Here is a 21,520-nt window from a genome sequence, read left to right on the forward strand (position 1 = left end):
ACAAAGAAGGCAAAGCTGTCCAAACATGAATAAATAGAAGTAAGTGTTTTGTCAGCAGACTAATTGTCAAAGCAGCTTTAGAGGAGGGGTGTAATTGCTATGTAATCGGAGAGCTGACAGAGAGAACGGCTAAGCAGTTATCATCTGTATGTTGATCTGCCATCTGTAGCAGTGACTGGAGGAGGCTGAGGTTTCGGGGGGGCTGGGGGGGTGTAAACAGCGACATGGAGCTGCTTAGTTTTACAGTGCATCTTCAAAGGTTCCTGCTTTTCAGATATTGATACAAGCTGCACAATTTAAATTCAGAGCAACCTAGTTTGTGCAGATGAGTGTACATCTCTGTAGGACCAATGGGAAGAAAAAAATGTCTGTTCTTATATCATTTTATATATTGCAATGATTATGTAACATTTGAAACATTGGTTACATCCTGGTTCCTCTCCTCAGAAACAGCTTAAAAGAAATATCTGTCTTTGATCTGATAGAGAGTCAGAGGAAGAGTGGGCTTGGCTTTGAGTATGGAGAGGATTTTTCTCAAGCTGAAGGAAGATAGAATTCAAACGTTTCTCCCAAAAGCCCAGATCCCTGAAATTTCCAGCCCTCTTTGCTGGAAAATAAACCCAAAACTCACCTTGAGCAAGTGTCTTTTTTTTTTGTTTTTTTTTCCTCTTGTCTGATGGTCCAAAAATCCATTGGGTATGGCCTCCACCTATACCTTCCGGACTGCTTAGTAAGAAACTTCTGCCTATTACTGCTGAATATTAAGGTCGACTGCTGCAGGAAATATCTCGGCAGACCTGGAAACTAAATCCAGAAATCTTTGAGAATCCATTTTTAGCATTTGGCATGTACATTCAATGTGTTTTTTTTTAAATGAGACCCTCCGTATTCCATGTTTTCTTGCTTTCTTGTTTCTTTAATTTATACTGTGTTATAAAAACACTACAGACCTGCAACAAAAACAAAACTATTATAATTTAATCAAAAGATATTTCATAAGTTTATCGTTAGAAGCTTTTAGAAAGATTAAGCAGAGTGTAGTTTCATTACCATTGCTTTATAATTTAATTTAAGGTATGAAACGATGACTGATTTCACCATATGATGCTGTGGAATCTTAAGTAAGTTTGCCTAGTATTATTTTAGTATTAATTTGGAAAAGCAAAGAATGTATTGCGACTGTAGTATAGGAAGACATAAACTAATAGATAAGGAAAATAATTTTCATTTTCATTCATTCCAAGTTTCATTTATTTGTTTTTAATAATAATATTCAGGATCTTGAATTTGCAGAAAAACCGGCATTACATATTCAAAGCTCTAATTGCAATTTAAAGTTCTATTGAAATGTCCACTAAATAATCAGAATATGATTTAAAAATCAGTAGATATGTGGGCCTGAGCATTATTATAATATGTAGAAGTCAGATAAAGTCAACTTTAGCAAAGAGTTTTAAGTCATGTTTAATAACCAGACTTAACCTGACATAATCTTGTCTTGAAACCCTGATGAATGGGGCATTTTTTATATTATTAAAATATGTTTAATAACCATTATCTATTTAATATAGTAGTATATATTAGAACATATACATCAAATCTAAACACACGTTGTTGAAGTACCCTCATTATTTTTAATCTAGATTTCTAAGCAGGAAGGTGCTGAAACATTTTGGGGATAATTTAGGTTTTCCCTGCAAAATGTAAATACTAGGAGCAGTAATTGAAAATCTCTTGCATCTCCAAGTTATGTGATCTGTTTTGATAGAATTCTTCTGATCCACACATACAGCAATTTTCCTATTGGTGAAGGGCAATCTAGCCAAAGCAAATGCCCTTTCAATTCCATTAGCAGTTGCATCAGTCTCTTAATGGAGAGTAAAATGGCACAAGGCCTTTTTGCAGTACTTACACGATGAATATGAAAAGACTTTCACTAAGCATGCCAAGCTTTAGTGAGTGCAAAACGGCTTTTAATTGTGTCCTGACTCCGTGTTGGAACGTTATGCACAGCCTTCAAGGCTTGTCGATTTTATAATCAAAAAAGGATATTTTCAAAATGACCATTATTGTGGAAACTTAATTTTCCCTCAAGAAATAACAGCAACAAAAACAGCAAAGAATGCTATAATATAGAGCAATTGAAGCAGCTTCAAAATGGCAACAGCCCCTGAAATAATGTAAAATGGCCTTAATTCAATATCTTGACCAATGTACGGACAAGAAATTGTATTTAATGACAACTAGAAATATTTGGCTTATAATGAAGTACATTTTTCATTAACACCTGCGTCACAAATCTGTCTAAAGATCTCATATATCTAAAGAGTCCTAAAACAAAGTTACTTTCTAGATTCAGTTAATGAAAAGATTTCAGAAGCTCCGTAAAGCAACAGCTTTGATAAGTAGGGAAAGCATCATTAAGTCGCGAATGGGTCTGTCATTCCGGTCTTGGCATGGAGTATTAATCACCAAAGTCCCTTTTAGAGTATGTAGCTGATGGAGATGATGACAAGCTGACGTTGAGGAATTATGCAGAGGAGGCATCCGTCTTGATCTGATTTCAAAGCAAAGCTCAATAAACCTCACAGCTGTTTCATCTGCCTTCCCAGTTTGCACATTAAAGGCCAGCCTAATTCTTTCAGTCTTGATGGAAGACAATGCCAAGCTTTCGTAAAAGCCTCATTTTTTGCGCGTCTATTTTCTAAAAAGGAAAGTCAAACATAATGTATGCTTGCCAGTGGGTAATGTAAATTAAAGTGGCAAAAGCCCATATTTATCATGGCTTACCCCAGTGGCTTTCAGACATCCAACTCCTCTAGAGAAGTACACAGAGAATGAGCACTGCTAGTGCCACATTTTCCCTTTGAGTTACCTGGAATCACATTGAGCTTCTCACTTACAGGTTTTCATCATAGCGGGACCCTGTGCTGAGTATAAAACTGTTTGTCAGAAATTGGATTCAAACCTACACCTTAAATTGGAGACCAGAAACCATGGTGCCTGACATCACTCAGACAGCCTGACACCTACTGTGTGCAGGGAAATGGAGTGCATGAAAGAAATACATGGTGTTAAGACCGGTACCTTTAATCGAAATTTGTCCACCATATACGCAAAAGCCCTGAATTCAGTAGATGAGCATTAAAGGGCAAAATGTAGATATGCAGTCTAAATCTTGACTGTGATATTCAACTAAAGACACATGAGACATACATTTATAAAAATTATATAATCCTTAAAGTAATGATAACAATCGAGTAGTGAACTCTATAAGGAGTAACGTTTTATATTTAAAAGCTTAAAAGGGCAACATTTACAGCTTGGTTTACATTTTAAACCTGAATCTGTGATATGCACAAGAGTAAGCTTTGTGTTCGTGCATTTAAGACAAAAAAGGGCCATCTTTTTATCTTAGCTTATGTTTTTTCATTATCAGTGGGTATATGTATGATACAAATATCAAATGGAAATGTAGAATTTGTTAAATAGCTCTTAATTGAAACAGAATCAGAATCAGAAATACTTTAATAATCCCAGAGGGAAATTACTTTTGTTACACGCTCCAGTTACAGTTTTATATAATATATACACACATCCAACTATACAATATAATAAAGATAAAAAAAATAAGATAAAAAAATAAGAATAAAGAAGAAACGGCAGTTATGACAACTAATACTGAATTAATTGCATACATAATCAGATCTATAATTGTATCTATATTATTTAACAGTTTTTTGTTTTCATGTGTTTGCCATCTTCTGGTTGTACCTCAAAATTTAAATTTAGATGTCTTTACTCAGTCTTTGTGTGTAATCCGAGGGGCCATGGCTGAATGGGTGGGTTGATGTCAACCCTGTTCCTCTGAGAAACCAAGCAAGACAGTCCGACCCTCAGTTGATTCCTTTTTATACATATGAGCTCCTTCTATAATTTTAGCATGGGAAAGTATGACCATTCTGTCTGCAGATTTACTACAGCAAAAAAGAAAAAAAAAACAGGGAAGACAGTTGATTTGCTCATTGTGCAGTTTTTAAGTTATAGTTCTGCCTTCTTTGGATCCTTGATGGCAGAATGATTTCTAGAAAAACTAACAGCTAAGTTGAATATTTTCAGTTAGAAATTTTTGAGCTGGCCAACTATTGTGTATTATTCATGTTAAACTGCATTAAAATAAAGTAGACTTCAGAATACTTATGGCCACAATAAGCATGGACTTATTTTTTAACTACTATTTTGCTTATTTTTTATTTTTTTCTTTGTATTGATTTGGTAAACGTTTGTAGGCTACTGTTAGTGTTTGCACTGCGATAACGTCATAAAAATCAGTTTTCTGCCCCTCTTCAGATGTGGGGGGAATCACTTATTGTTTATATATATTTCAACATTTCTGATTTAAGTTTGCCTTTTCTTAAAGTGCATTTTTAAGACCTTCCCTAATACCAAGTGGGGTTGTACAGTATACAGCAGACCCTTTAGCAATAATTATTTCTCAGCTCTTATGGATGCTACATACCTGTTTGGCTTGACATTTTAAAAGATAGATTTTCATAGTAAACACTGTTGGCTGTTGGAAAATGTGGATATTAAAAACATCTTACAGCTGGAGTTCACTTTTGCAACTTTTTTTGATCATTGATCACAATCTGACATTATTTAAAACAGTCAACTGGCAAAAAAACTGACAGCAGGGAGAAATGAGATAGAAGAAGGAAATCATATAGGAATTAACATACAAATACAGGAATTTATATTTATTTTTCATTATTTTGTATCCCTATAGTTCATGAAATGACTGAGAAATAAACCGAGGTAATATAAACAATTAGCTACATGATTACGACATGGAAGTAGGATGGGATACAATAGAAAGGGTTGAATAAAGATTTGAAATAAAAGATTGGCAGTTGGGGCAAATTGACCCAGAGCTGATCAGAATCATCAATGGAGATTAGATTTTGCTGTGTTGTTGCTGTGTTGTGTGCCTGTGCATAAAGCATTTTACAATAGTTCACATTCCATAGTATTATAGTAAGATTAAACGCTCTGATTTACTGCATGTCACGTCGTGCTCTTTGGGAGGTTTATTGGGTGTTTGGAACATTTTGTTCTGTGTGTGTCCTCAACAACTAAACAGCTCATTTCAGGGAACAGTTCGAGAATGTTAACATCTCGGTTCATCATAAATTGTTTTGCAGTAAAAGCCTCCACGCACTGTTCCCATCAAACATAATGCACCTGTGATGTAAACTGGCTCTATGTTTTTGTTATGGCGTTGAGACTTGGCTGCACTGCTTTTTCAGGGGCCACATAAATGAGGGCAATTAGGATACTAAGATCGATATGTAAACACTGAGATGAATGGATACAAATTTCTTCAATATCTGTCATGTATCTTTATTTGTAATGGCTTATGGTAAGATGGGCTGCTTTTGAGGGACTTTTTATTGAATTTGTTGGTGTAAAAAAAAATACCAGGGTTTAGTAATAAAAAGAATTTTAATTGAATTTTGAGTGGGATGAGCACATTCTTCTTATAAAGACACTCTTAGGATGTCGACACCCACGTTCACCTTAATTGTCTTGAATTTCTTTACCAAACTGTAGAACATGGTTTAAATTTTCTTTTCCTCTCACTCACTGTGATATGAAGAATGTTCAGCTGGAAAGTGAAGCTGAGCCCATTGGTTCTGCAGGCTCCTGCGGAGCCATAAGGCCTGGAGGTAAAGTAAAACCAGCCAGAGTTGGTAGATAACTCACTTTTCCATCAGCCTACTAAGCATTTTTTTCTAATGGGGTCCCAGTCTCACCCAGGAGCTGAGTGGATGTCTTGTATTCGTTATCACCAAGTCATGGCACTCTACTATTTTTCAAATACCAGCACTGTAACTGATCTCTGGTAATTCATGCTTAATTTAGATATCAGAAGTGACTTTGAACGTGGTGGCGTGGGGTGCTGAAGGGATCATGTTTGATTGGGTTTGATAAAACTCTAATCACAGTTCACAAAAAGGAGGGAAAAATAACAACCTTCATTTGCTTCTGATGATTTTGCTTTTATGGAATTTATGGCCCCATGCTGCTGCTGTGTAATTGCAGTCAGGACGTAATTAATCTTTGATTGGCCTTCTGCACCAGAGCTGTGGATTCTTGTAACTCTGTTTCTGTCAAGGAGTCTATTCATGCATGAGCCTGCAAGGAAGGGGACAAAAAAGAACCTGTAAATATATGCAGTGGCATGCAAAATTAGCTTTAACTACTGGACCCTTCACATTGTCAGTATATTTTATTGGGATTTTATTATCTAGAACCAAACAAAGTATCTAAAATGTATAGAGTTTTTTCTTTATAACCCTAAAAATTCCAAATTCCCCATTGAAATTAAGAGGTCTCCTGTTTGATAAATATAATCTTGTAAATATTTCTAATCCAGACTAGGTTGGTCTTTAAAGGCCTCAGAGGGCTGGGAAAGAACATTCTTAAAAAAACAAAAACATCTTTAGGGTAGGCCTTTATTTTCCCCTTCCAAAAAAATCTTCCTTTTTTGAGAGCAAACTTCTCACTCAACTGTAGTTATGATGTCATTAGCTGTTTTGTGTGATGGTGTCGTTTGCCAAACTGCAACCTGAGAGTAACGCTGCAGCTACAGAAACTCCTGGGAGCCAAAAATGCACTGTATACAAAAAAAAAAAAAAAGATTTTTTTATTTATTTATTTATAATTTTTTTTAACTCCCGCAACAACAAAAATGTAATTCATTCATTGAATCATTTTTTTGCCCAGTCCTACTCTATGGTCAAGGAACACATCAGACAGTTGAGGGAGAACATTGTAAAGTGTTTTAAATCAGGGTTAAAATTATTAATCAACATCCTGACTATTATTATTTTAGTTTCAAGAATATATAATACACCATGAAACCAAGAACTACTATGTATATATAATGATAAGCGGTGCAAGAACAGTATTATTTTTGTTATTGCCTATACAACATATGGTATTTGTAATCGTACTCAGCTACAGCCAAAACTGCACGACAAAACCACAGGCTTTAAAAGTTCACAGCTTGGAATATCTGATGCTACCGACTGCTCACACTGTACGTCCAGAAACTACACATCAGAGTAAGAGAAATGGTGCTGGTCAGAATCGTCTATCCGGAAGTAAAATCGAGGAAGAAAAATGTTGTTTGCACGTGTGCAGTGTGCAAGGTTGAGGTAAAACGGCTAATAGACACGCGTAGTTCTGCTTCAACAGCACAATACGCGCATGATCACCTCACAAGGGCCAACTGAATTTCAAACATCTTGGATTTCCATCCAAACTTATGATTCCTGATCATGAGGGGGTGGTGAGAAGCTAGTGGCCCGTTGTTATCCCTTGTATACATGACACAGGGTGAAGCTGAAAATCAAGCCGATCCCCCAAAAAATTCTTGCACAGCAGAAAAATGGACCCAAAAACAGCTAAATATGGTACAGTGTCTGCCCAACCTAACAGGCCAACTACTAATGAGAAGCACATTTCCCTTTGTGGAGGAATTGTTGAAATAAAGTCATTTTATCTCAAATTTAGCCAAAATGAAACATTTTTGGCCGGCATTAATGAAACTGTGTGCAAAAGAAAACATTGTTTATCGCTTTGAGGATGCCACCACATGGTGAAACGTGTTGGTGGCGGCATCAAGCTGTGAGGATACTTTTCTTCACTAGAGGAGTGTAAGCTAATCAGATTGGTCAAATTTTGTTTCTACTTTAATAAATTTGCTTTAAAGTTTGTTGATCATTTAAAATTGAATAAAAAAATCTGAATTCTAACTTTATTAAATGAGAAACCAGTTCAAGAGGCTTGGATACTTAAAATTTCACTGTGTGAAAAAAACATTTCATTGGAATTTTATACTGTCAGGCTTCCGTGTACTCCTTGAAACTTAATTATTTTTTTATTTCAAAATCATTTCTACTGCACTATTTCCCATGCTACATGTTTTTATGTGATCCTATATTAAACATTAGAGGGTAGTCCATATTGGTTCTAATTGGTTGCCTGGACAGAAGCCTGAAGGTTTTTCCCTCTAAGCAGTGAAAATGATTGCCTTGCTCCAAAATGCATTCATGTTTCCTCCTAGCTGTGTGCTACCAAAAGGCTCATTTGCCTCCACTGAACAGCTCGTTTCATGCACAGAAGGGCACTCTGAAAAGCAGAGGCACTCACACAAGGACACAAACTGCAAGGCTATTAAAGGACTCGATTCAAAACAATGGCTTGTGTCATTTTAGTGTGCTGCTCAGTGCAGCTGGCAGCACAGTGACCACTCTGGTCTTTGCACACATACACTCACATACTGTAGACACACACCTGCGAAAGCAAAGGTTAAATCATGCGTTGACCTTCGGTGTACACTTTTGCTGTAAATCTAAACTCCTTTAGGGTTTGTAAAAATTCAGGCTGTCGATGCAAAAACAACAGAAGCTTCCTAAAACGAAACAGCTTTTGGCTTTTTCAATATTCTCTAAGCCTCCGTAAGGCAGGAAAGATGATACCCATTTGGGACTCATTGGAGCAAATCAGAATTGTCAGCACTGTGGGTTTTTACCTTTTAAACAGGAAAGATGGATAGATAATCACCACATGCCATTCTGGGGGCCAATTACACAGCTTTGTGTGAAATTGGAAAACCTGTTCTTTCAGAGCCCTAATGGATGTTCTGGTCATTAGTTATTTGAGAGTCTTCTCTGGCTGTAATCAAATGTGAAGCATTGCGTTAAGCGCCCATAAAGGAACAGCTGCCTCTCTAAGTGACCTTCTGTTTAAGAGAACCCAACTGTCAGCCGTATGGTGTTTTGTGACAATTATTATGTGTATATTCATAAAAACAGCCCTTTTCGCAGTGGTTGCATCTCATTTTTATGACTTGCTCTTGGTTGTATTTGCTTTTCTTGGTCTGTTAAGTTGCTATGAGCCTGTCACATACTGTATATCTGCGTGCCTTAACCATCTGTCGTCTCTCAACTCAGGATTTTCAAAGTAAATGTGCAGATATTCGTTCGCTTCTGATTTGGATCCTGATATAAGTATGTTAAATGCTATTCTCTTGTCTGTCTGATGTTTGCTTTTAGGTGACAATCTGACTAGTCAACAGGCCCCGCCTCCTATCCCACCTGCACCACCCCCACATAAGCAGCACCCGTCAATTACCTCCCTGAGCCGGAGCTCACTGGCCAATCAGAGGAGCCCGAGTCCACCCCCCACAGCCGGCCTGGCGGCTGACTTGCAGAGTACGGCGGAATGCGTCCAGCTGCAGGACAGCTGGGTGCTGGGCAGCAATGTGGCCCTGGAGAGCAGGTGAGTGACCCGCTCGATAGCACAACTGGAGAAAAAGGTCCATATGTCAAATTCAATGATTAAGAAAGCTAATGCCACAAAGATGAGCCGAAGTAAACTTTAAGTACCGTATTTTCCAGACTATAGAGTGCACTTTAAAAAAACAAACTTGAAACGTACATATAAAAGCCACACTGGGCTATAAGCCGCTGATATTGATCTTCAGGAGTTGAGCCAAGTCTCTTCATTGTTCTGCATTTTAATGCAGCAAATAAATGTCAAAATACGTGAATTTGGGACATTTGTTCTCCGTCATGCCTGCTGCATGTTGTGCTAAGTAAAAATTAGCTCCTTATTCTTTAATTTCCAACTTTGACTTCCCCTTCTGGCGGTTAGGAAAAATCCACAGAAAAGCCTTTCTTTCTTATAAGCCACATGGTTCAAAGATATAGAAAAAACATTTAATTAATTAGGTATTAAATAGTTAGGTTTTGTTTAATATTAACACGTTTAACTTGTTTAATACATAAAAGTCATTTGTATTTATTGATACCAGAAATTAAAATCTGAGGCAGCACAGTGATAACATTTGTAGCACTGTTTTGCAGTCTTCCACTAAAAAGATGCTTGGTTTGCATCCTAACTAAAGGATCTTTATTGCACCACCTCCACATGAATGCATGTTCTTTGGCTTCATCCCACAGTCCAAAAACATTACTGTTAGGTTAATTGACTACTCTAAAATGCCCTTTGGTGTGTGTGTGTTACACTGTGAAGGACTGGGGACTTCTTAAGGCTTGACCCAGCCTTTCACCTACTGTATAAGCCTGTGACCCTGATAAGCAGTAGGAGATGGATGGAACATTTAAAAAGCACTGCAGAGAAATTATATTTCATTTTTTTTTTTTGCTATTATTCTTTTTTGTGAAAAGTCATATTCTTAAAGAAAATATGTTTCTCAACTTCCTATTTTTTTTTATTTTATTTTTTGCATCGTTTGGCTTATTTATTCTGTTTCTGCATCCATAAACTCTTCTCTTTAGTCTTTACCCAGTGACAGCTCATAATGTAGAGCCAGGGCTCCCAGTTTATCAGACTGGAGGCATTTTTCATGTCTCTCTCTCTCTCGCTTAGCCAGAGCAGAATAAACTGCTGTAAATAAGTTAGTCATTCATGATTTATGCTCATCATTTTGCACTTCTAAAACTGGAATGCATGGACAGCTTTTCAGCATCTGAGCCAAGCACAGACTCGGATAAATGTAATTTTGTTTCAGAAAAATTGTCCTCTTACAACTTAAGTTGTTTTAGGGTTTTATGCTATAGACTGACTTTCAAAAAGTGAAATGATAATTTTTTATCCCATTTCCCTGATACCCCTAATAAAATACTGTATCACAAATGCAGCGACAAGGTCAGATTTTCTACAAAAAAATAGTAAGTCAAAAACGTGCAAGAGAAACTATGGTGTAAAAGCTATTCAGAGAAGAAGCTATGAAATCAACAGTCACTCTGGGAGAACTGGGAGAATGAAAGCTATTAATTGTGTTCTTTAGAGTACGAGTTTTTATGGTTGAGTGTTGACTGAAACCCATAAAAAATCATTGTTTGTAGTTTGTAACAAGTCTTTTGGCGCACATAGAGAAAATCTACAGAGAAAGTGCTGCGTTCAGATGAGATAATAAATTTACAGTTTTGGCTTAGGATAGGCAATAATACCTTCAAGCCAAAACAACCCGGGTTCTTGTCACAATAATGTGTCTATGAAGAATAAACTCGGGAGATCTGAATATAAACGAATTGCATTTGATTTTAGAAAAGCATTTCTATTTTAAACATTTTTATTGGTTTTGTTTTTTCACAAACAGAAAAAAAAAAATAGAAAATTGTACACTGTGTTTCCTATCATCTTACATGAGCATGTGATACAGAGCAGGAACAAACCACTAAACAAATAAATAAATAAAAGGAGCCGCTGTACAATGTCACATTCACGTCAAATCATGTCTAGAAATGCCTTTCTAAAAACAATGGACACCTTTGTCATATTCTGTCAATTACAATATTAATTACTGTCAAGAATTTCACACAGACTGATGTTTTACACCCTTTATTTTCTTTATTATAATGTTTTGGGGGGTTTTTTTGCCAACAGCTGATGAAAACCCAGCAGGAATAGTTAGATTAACACACCGATTAAAAAAATACAGAAATGTGGCTTAATGACACGTACATTATGATTATTATCTGCCTTGTTAGTAAAGATTTTCCTTAAAGGCACTTTTATCTGATAAACAAGTGTCATTTGAAGGCTATTATTATTATTATAATATGCCAATATTATGGTATTACTCCACTTTCTGTGCATATTTGTTGTTGTTTTTTGACAACAAGGAGTTTACAGATTTAGCTCTTTTTAAAACTTTTTCTGAGAAACTCCCATCAGGAAAAGAAAGTTGTTGGCAGATCGGCAGCATGTCTGTGTCTTTAACTGCTAAGACAAAGCATCTTAAACTCCATAGGTTAAAAATAACCTGTAACAGTATGAAAAACTCTTTTAGTCAAATAGACATGGTGTAAATTGGCACTGTATAAATAAACTAAATAGAACTGAATTAAATTAGGCTAGTACCCTGTGTTATGTTTTATCAACATGACCATTAAAACTCATTTCAGAGACTACACAGCACTACCTCACAGTTCTACTATTAAAAGTCTTTTATATTTGCTTGTGCAAAATCAGCTCAGACTCCATTAAAAGGGATGGATGCCTTTAGCTGCTGGGCTGTGAAACGCACAAAAAGCAACACCCATTCTTGATCGCTGATGATTTTATTAATGTTTTACAGTCACTCCGACGAACAGGAGGGGCCACTGAAATGATAAATCACTTTAGGATTTAAAATATTTAAGGGTGGCTAAGTTTTGAGTCAGTTTTAAGGAGAGCTTCTCATCAAGTTAAACTATTAATCCACAAATTGGGCATGACATATTACGACTCCTGTTGCGTTTGATTAATGGCCACAATGTTCACTGATTTCTCTGCCTTTTGTAATCACCTGCACTTAAAGGCTGATTACTAGATATAAGACCAGCTAGCAGTGAGAAGGAGAGTTCATGATTAGTGTGAAGTATAGAAATGGCAGAGAGCATGCCGGTTAAATCAAAGAGTCTATAGCTTAACAAGAATCTATGTAAGTGAATTTTAGTTCTAGATCACAGTCTGCTCTGCAAGATTCTATTTAGTGCCTCAGCCAGGTTGTTTCTTCTGAAATATTAGATATATTTCATCTAATCAGCAAGCTGGAAATATCTTGGCTAATGAGGTGCGGTGCATCGCACTCTGCCTAAGAAATAGCTGCGAGTAGATATATTCCAGCCTGATGTTCGCCTGCCAAGCCGTAGGCGCCCTTTCTGAGACTCACCTGATTGAAAACTTTGAAATTATTCTGTGGCAGCAAGAAGTTAGAACTTAAGATCTGATGGGATCACTGGGATGCAGAGTGACAGTTTGGCTTTCCCAGGAAGGCGCTGTGATTGAACACGAACCATACAATGACCTTGAGCTGTCTTAGCTGTATCGACAAAACAATATGTACACACCTATCATCAGCCGAGGCATAAATCACTATCACCATGGTGGACTCTAAATCAAGTGCTTGTCAGTGGGTGGGATCCGAGAGCCGCTGCGATCCAACAGGGCCAAAAGGGAAGACCCGGTTCAGAACATAATTACAGATGTCAAGAAAACCACCGGGTTGGGAAATGTAAACAGAAGCTCAAGAATGTACTCATTAGGCTGCCCTCAGGGGGTTTGGGGCAGCAAAGTCCAGGCAACAGCAGCTGTGTGTAGAGGATAGCTTCAGGTACCTTGGGGAAGTGAATCTCATTTCGGTGTCCAAGAGTGACACAGACTTTATTTCTTATGCAGCTCTGCAGCCGTGCTCATGTGTGCACACGGTAAATTATTCTGTACAAGGGATTTGATTAAAAAAGTGTCAAGAATGAATCACAATGTTATGATCTTGCCTAATATATTTCCTGTGATATGACGACCCCTTTGAAAATAAAACACTCATATGACAGCTTTAACTACTTCTACAGCAATTAGCAGTAATGAAATATGTGTGTGTAACCTCCCCTAGAAGTATTGGTCTTCAAAGCACGAGGGGGCTAATTTGACTTGGTACCAGCTAGCTTTTAGTGTGCTTTGAATGAGTGAAGGGGCTGCATTGTGTAACCACTGATCATTATTTTATGGTGATGGACTAAAGTCCGTAATCCTGCTGTGATCATACCGTCAAAGCTGTTTTAAAACAGAGCTGGGATTAGGCTTTTTTTCCTCTTGCAGCTAAAGAACATTACGCTCAAGAGATAAGTCCTTTAATAGATTAGGACAACTAAAATAAAATGACCCTGCTTTGAATTTTCCACCCATGCATCTACATATATGAATGTAACCAGACACCCAACTGACTATAAGAGGTAATGTCAAGTTCATAATAATGAGGAAGGAGGGATTAACGCAATGTTTATTGTTCTTTTTGCCAATCCCAAACAATCTACAATAGAAAATATTGTGAATGGTTGACTCCTCTGTAGATTTCCCCCTGTGTGCCTCCCTTCTAAGATGGTCTCAATATCAAGAAAGCTTTGGAAATGCTCTTTTCTAGTTATATATATATTTTTATTTCTCTTTTTTATGAAGACTATAAACTGTTAGAGACTACCTTTATTTGGGATGTTTTATCAGGAGGATGTATCAGCAATGTTGTTGTGTGCAGATTCATCAGAGCTGTTACCACAATTCTGTTAATATTGATGTGGCAAGAATTTTTTATCATATTTAGGTATTATGGTCTCATCTGTAAGGGGAGAATTTCTTCTTTCAATGATTACTGAAAACAGCAAACATGCAAAACAGACATTAATAGTGTTAGCTTGTACCTTGACAATGTTCCAGGGCCATTATGTGCATAAACAAATAGATTTTTAAAAATCCATCATTAAAAACAATGTAATTATTTCTAGATGCACAACATTAGCATAAATCTTCTTTAGGGCAGTGACCACAAGAGAGATCTGTGCAACAGATATTGTTTAACTATTGGAAATATTAACAAGGAATCCAATAGCTGCTTTAAATAAAATGGAAATTATCTGGTTTATCACCTGTTATGCAAAAACTAGTCTTTACAACTTGACAACAAGAAAATATTATTGACAGATTACTGCACAGAAAATAGCTTTGCTTTTACTTTCATTTTAAATAATTAAGGCTAAACTCTGTTTACATGTATGGTTAATACAACTATTCCAATTTACATAAAAAAACCCTCGACTAAAAGGCCATCAGAATGCATATTATATTAAGTGTGTCTCATCCCATTCAGTGTCCACCACATTGGATCAGTCCTTTTGCTGGACATGTTCAGTAAGGTCCAAACAGACAGCAGCAAACCATTTGAAAACAAATGATGCTAACTTAGCGCTTTTCTAGATATATTTAACAACTTTTCAGACCCCGTAGCACTTTTTATTTTTTTTAAAACCAGCCTAATGCAGAATCTAGTGACTTTTTTTCTGCTACTGGAGACTTTGGTGACAACATATGAAAGCACTGAACTCTGCTCTCCCAAGCAAGTAGATTCGTAACCCCCCCTCCTGCTCTACTCTATCTTGTCTGCTGTCATGATTCATGAAGCTATTATTTCATACAAATGAAAAATGGAGAACAGAACATATCTTGTCTACAGTGAAAAGAAGGACTGTATGTGTTTACATTTTTGAACACAGGAAGGAGCAATCAACTAAGTAAACTTAGTGTTTGGAAAAAATCTTTCATTCCTTTTATTCCAGCTGAGAACAAAACATAGAGAGGAAAACAACAAGAAAAGGGACAAGAAGAGAGGGACAAAAACTTAGAAATAAAAAAATGTATGTCTATTCTATTACAATTTCTGTATCTGTATAATGGGTCTGCTTTATGTGTTGTCTTCTCAATTCAGAGGGCCCCCTTCCTGTCTTTGTCTGGGGTCCCAAATTTCCTAAATCTGCCTCTGCCAGAATTAAATGATCCTCCACTCCCTTACATCATCATGATAGACCCGTGTTTTTCGCCTGAGCTCAATCATTTTAGACAATTAAATCTTTTTTCCCTATTTTCCTTATTCTTTTTGCATTCCATACCAAATTTACATGTGATTGATAATGTCGAACCAGACAGAGAGACAGAAGAAAGAAAAGCAGTGGAAAGCAAAGAGATCCTTTTGATAGAAACAGAAAGAGAAAAAAGACAAAAAAAGACAACAAAAATGATAAAACCAACTAATATGTCTAAAAATAAAGGAACTGTTCCTTGTGGGCAATCCAGGTGGAGAACCTATAGGAGCTCCTGCAAATGGGCACAGCGAAAACAAAAGAGCAAACAAGCAACAAAAGCCTCAACAACAACACTGGTAGAGGTGATGTTAGTGAGCTTCTCAGAATAAGGCAGCAGCTGTACAGAAGCCTATGGAGCCGTATGTCCCAGTAACCACTCAATGAAATCTGCTTCAGTTTTGTAGCATCAATAAGCAGAATTCTATTCACCTGGTTAATGAATTGTTTAGAGGCACAGCCTTGACATTAATGTGTGCACCCATGTGGTCTACCCTGATTGCAATATTGCACACAAGGATTTTTTTTCCTTTTTTTCCCTTTCTTTTCTCTTTTTCTTTTACCTTTTTCTCATTTTTTTTCCTCTTTTTTTTCTCCACTCTAAGTCTTTAAAATCCTTGAAATTATGACGGTGAGCCTAAGATCCTACTTGCCCAAAACCACCAACAACAATACCAACTCATAAAAAGCCATTAAATCATTCAGGTCACCACTTATTTATTTATTTGTTTTGTTGGTTTCTAAAAATGCATCACAAATAGTTTAACAGTAATAGAGGCAGATTCAGCGTTTGTCCAATATCAAGACATGGACTCGGTTTGGCAATTCAAGAATTACCTCATTTGTTATTGTTAAGTAAATTTTCAAACATAAACACAGATTAGTAAATTAAAATAACCTGCCTTGGATCAGATTATACCAGACAGACTTCACCTTGATGAGGAGTATCAATGCCATCCTGTTGCAGTCTGACCTTTTTAAATAGCCTTGACCTAACTGTGTAAAATGAAACTAACTTAAGACTTATTCTGTTTTATTTTAAAAGTGTGTCAAAAGTAGCATCAGGCAGAGCTGAGATTCTTCTTGATGATCTCAAGCACTGAGGAGACATTACTATGAATAAAAGAAAGGAGCACTTTAAATTCATCCTGCTGGTTTATCTTACTCACCACTCAGCTCCACAAAAATAGTTTTTTTTTGTTTCTTTCAATTAGATATTCCATTGAATTTCTTTGTATAATGAGAAGCTGAGTCTTTGTCTCTCTCACTAGAGACCAATACACATACGGGGCAATTATTCTTCAGCAATACTTAATCCTTTGTTTTAAATAGTTCATACAACAGGGAGTGAAATTTGTATTTTTAATGCTATTATCTTGTAAGGGAGAAGCTCTAGAGTGTACTTGCTGCATTGAATACATTAAGGTGTGCATCTTTTCTGACATTTGAATGTCCATTGGAGCCCACTTCATAATTATGCTCTTAAATTCAATGAGATTGGAATATGGCCGTCGTTATGATATTTCTGAATCAGTTCTTGAAGGCTTTCCGAGCCGCACACTGCTGTTATAAATGTACTGTCAATCCTCATTGGATTCACGTGTCAAGGGAGTCCTTTGGTGAAATGAAATTATGTCCCGGCTCTAAAATCATCACGCGCCACAGTGTCCCACAGACAGTTCATTTTCCTGATGGAAAAAGGGCTGGAATTGTTCTCGAGGGTAAGAAAGAATGGGAGTGGTAATTCAAGTTTGTGGGATTTGCTCTGTGTCTGCGCGTATGTGTGGACATAAGTGTGTGGTACGCACATGTAAATCATGACTCAGTCACGCTCCACATCAGAGGGAGGAAATTGAACTTTTTTTTTTTTTTTTGCAGTGTATGGCCAGTCACTGTGTCATGATTGCACCAGGACTGATTAGTCATGTGTGAGATACCAGCCAGCAGGCCCCGTCGAGCTGAGAGGAGCTCAAAGTGTTTGCTGGTTACCAGCCAAAGTGTATGCTGGTGTAGACAAAGTAGTAATCCTCAAGATGTATTTTTTATCTTCCTCTGATGTGTTTTTCCTCTTATTTATTTTGCCAACATCTTTAGTGCCAAGCAAACACATCTCCGGCAGTTTCAGAGTTCTTTGACATTTCCTGTTTATTTTAAGTCAACTTTACAAACTGTTACTGCTGCTGTTAACGTTTCACATCCTTTCCTTATGTACTGTTTCAAACTTTTTAGTATCTCTTTTTCAAAGTAGAATTGGAGTAGTATAAAGGATTAGTCAAATAAACAGTTATTCACATAAAAGCAGAACCACCCTTGCCCTACAGTAGTAGTCCTTCAGAATTACCCTACGGGACGATTGTCTTAGAGTTGAGACTTCGAAGACAGTCTAAAATGCACTGATGGGACATAACACAATCACCACTGACAGATTCTTTTCATTAAGTGGGTGGAGTCTATTAGGCAGTAAGTAAAATAACATAAAAACAAAAAAGTTAAATAGAAGCAGAAAAAATATTTAACTTTAAGGATTTTAAACAAGATTGAGAAGGGGCTAGTTTATGATGGCTAGATGAGGTGGAAGTGTGTTCATAACTCAGTGATACATGAGGGGAGAAAAGACTGGCGCAGGGGACCCAATCTAAAAGCTAAGGTTGTGATAACTAAAAAGAATGGAAATGCATAGTTAAAGTTATAGTGGAGGATTTTTTAGAATGTTTGAAAAGACCCATCCTCTCCACTTTAAAAAGAAAAATGCACACGCACAACCCTGTACCCGCTTCTGAGAGGGAACGCCTATTAAACCCGTGTGAGAACGTACACAAGCCCATGTCTCAATATTTGTAATTTTTCCACTATGTCAGACTCACCACCGGTAATTGAAAACGGGGACAAGCATGTAGGACGGCCTTAAGTAAACATATCACCACAATGATTGACAATTAGGAGGACCACTAATTTTGATGATCCACCCGGAAAAAGAACATCCTCCACTATACCTTTAACAGGAGTTTGTTTTCAGTGAAGAGCTGCTCATCCCTTTACTTAATCCAAAGCACCTACAAAAGGGATGTGAGCATCTGACCTGAACCACAAAGCAATAGATGAAGGTAGTCTTCAAGTTTATCAGTTGGATTGAGCGTTGGTGGGATGTGTTGAACAAACAAGTCCATTGAGGCACCACCCTCACAGCTCACAGGATTTAAAGGATCTCTGACTAATATCCTGGTGCCAATTACCAGAGGAAACCCTCAGTGGTCAACTGAAGTCAACACCTCCATATGTGTGGAGCAAGGATAACAACTACTCCACTATATCTCAAAATGGGAAAGATATCTTTTATCTACGCTCTCTCGTTTTTGAGAACCCCTAAAATGTGAACAGTTTCTGTTGTCAGGTACACTTACAGAACATCTCTTCATTCTTATATTACTATTATAAAACAAAGCAACTTAAATCAAAATGTCAAAATAAGGGCTAAATTTCAATCGCACTGATGGAGACTGCTAGCTGCAAAGACCAACCAGTCTGCACTATATAGACAGTGTTCAGTATGTTGTCATATTGCTACCATCACACCGCACGTGATTGAACAGCTGGTTTACAAATCAATGGTTGACGCAGATCAAGTCGCCTCAAAAGTTCCTGCAGGCCATCTGAAGCAGCAGAAGCAGTGCATCTTGATGCATTGAAGCAGCTGAAGCAGCACTCATGAGCTTGTGAGCATCTGAGGCACATGATGCTCTTCACAAGCAGTAGATGCTGGAGTTGGAAAAGTTGAACTTTTGCTGCTCGACATGCCACATCAACCAATCACAGAAGCTGAAATGGGAACAGGCCAGGAGACAGACATAGCCCTGCTGATGTCTGTCTGATGCACTATAATAACTCCTCTGAAACAGTTTATTAATGCCTAAATTAACTTAAAATGTTGATACCAGAACCTGCAAAATATGTCTGCTTTTATAAATCTGGTGCTTGCAGTTTGTGCATGAAAAAAACTAATATCTACTTCCGGCTGTGACAAACTGTAGAAGAAACCCCCAGACTGCTTGTGGGGATTCCCAGTGACAGTGCATCGCCAGTATGTGGCAATACTCTCTGCAGAGACAATATTATAAGATGGAATTTCTTGCTCAAAAATATATTAAAACTAGTTTTTACCAGCTTATCACAGCAAATATAACAAAGCCACTGTCTTCCTTTTGAACACAGGAGGATCATCGGACGCATCTGGACACACTTTACTGGACGCACTTCAGGACTGTGACAGATACTCTGACCTTAATGTGTACAAGCTTAAAAAAAGAAGCAGCAGGGGCTTTTTTGCTGCCCAAAGCATGTCCAGTGTGAACTTCGCATAAAGCTTTTCTGAATTTATAAAACCAGGATCCCTGGAGCTTGTGAACCTGTAAACTATTTGGAGAAACATGGAGTAAAGTCATCTGTAATATAACACCACAAAAAAAGGGATGGACTAGAAAACCACCTCACAAAACAAAAGAGTCTATGATAAAGAGTTAAAAGCCATTATGCTGGTGGCCTGTAGATTAGAGGCTGTCATACAAAGTTTGTATATGCATCAAATTAACAGTGGTGATGGGAAGGTTGGGGGGGGTCAGAGCAAACTGTTTAATATAGAAAGAAGAGGTTGTTATAATGTTATGCCTGATCAGTCTATGTACAAAGGAGCTAAACTGTTGCTTGGTCAAACACAATCAGACTTATTAAATATGATAAAACCCTTCGTGCAAATAATCAAGGCCCTCTGTTGCTGTGATTCAAGGTGGTACCCCGCTGCTTTCTTTGGGCAGGATGACACTGAAATACAGTCACATGGTGCAGATCTAGCCACAGCATCCCAGCACCTGCTAGCAGACCCCCTGTCAACAGGGCAGGTGGTGCATTAATGGGGAGACCACTCGGACAGCAAGTGTGAAAACAAGTCACTGCAATGTCATATCACATCTGTGGTCATTCTTAAACCATATATGAATCAACCTGATTATTCCAGCGCTAACCTTGAATTTCTAGGGCTAACACAGTGTGCTGGTGAACATGCAGATTACACATTCTGAAGCGCTCCATCCTTATTGTTTCTTCTGTGCTCTCTCGCCCCTACAGCTGGAGCTTAGCCATGGACTCATCCACCCACTCCCTGTTTAGTCTTTTGTCCTCTTTGAGCATGTTTTTAAATGTCATCATGATGACAAGCAATGTTGTGAGTGCAGAAGAGACCAGGCCGGCTGCCGCTTTTGTGTTTTAGGCTCCTCAATGGGAGAGACAGGCGTGCAAACCAACATGCTCGATCTCACCGACAAACAGCCATTCATTCTGCGTCGCTCACACTCTCCTGATTGTCTCTCTTCCTTCTCCCTCTCTTTCACTCACAACACACCACTGGCTGGATTAGCATAGTAATGTGCCATGTTGCATCACACTGACTGGAATCAATTACAGCTGGTCATTCAGTGTCTATAGGAGAAGACATTTACACTAGTCTGCTGTTTGTTAATCATGTCCAACAGGAGTTTATCTTCAGACCCCTTCAGTGTGTATTTTTTCTTAAAAGAAAGAAGGGTAACATGAAAGCCATCGACATGAGAAGTACTTTAAATGTCAAGTGTAATAAATGTCCAAAGAAGGAATTTGTTTCAGACGCTGGTGCATCTCTCATTCTCAGGTTTCTAGGCGTAAATAACCATTCGTCTTTTTCTCTTGCATATATTTCTTAAAACGCGTCTTTCTGTTTATTTAATCTCAGTTACGTTTTTTAGTATCTTAGTGTAGCTTTCAAAACTGTCTGTATCATCAGAACTTTTCCCATTTTCGCCAGGATTTTATGGGGATTTTTTTTTTCTTTTCCTGGCAGAATAACACAAAGAGGTGAATAATTGTTAAGTAGAAGGTAAATAATACATGTATTTTAAACTATTTTTCAAATTTGATTTCGACACAGGCAGTATGCAGCTATATTAATTAGCCCTTTGTTCATTTGGTACCTAAAAAATATATTATGCATTCAATTGTCCTCAGAAGAC

General features: G+C 37.4%; 1 protein-coding gene across 1 annotated transcript in view; it reads left to right on the forward strand.

Moving 5' to 3' along the window:
* The first annotated feature begins 5,650 nt into the window (after nt 1-5,650).
* LOC107103254 (teneurin-3-like) overlaps nt 5,651-21,520 on the forward strand; it is a 126,187-nt gene continuing 110,317 nt past the window's right edge. The window contains exons 1-2 of the mRNA XM_015402878.1: nt 5,651-5,726; nt 9,123-9,348. Coding sequence (XP_015258364.1) covers nt 5,651-5,726; nt 9,123-9,348 — 302 coding nt within the window. The remainder of the gene's footprint in view (nt 5,727-9,122; nt 9,349-21,520) is intronic.

Source organism: Cyprinodon variegatus, unplaced genomic scaffold, assembly GCF_000732505.1.
Source record: "Cyprinodon variegatus isolate N-32 unplaced genomic scaffold, C_variegatus-1.0 Scaffold1405, whole genome shotgun sequence".
Taxonomy (NCBI): domain Eukaryota; kingdom Metazoa; phylum Chordata; class Actinopteri; order Cyprinodontiformes; family Cyprinodontidae; genus Cyprinodon; species Cyprinodon variegatus.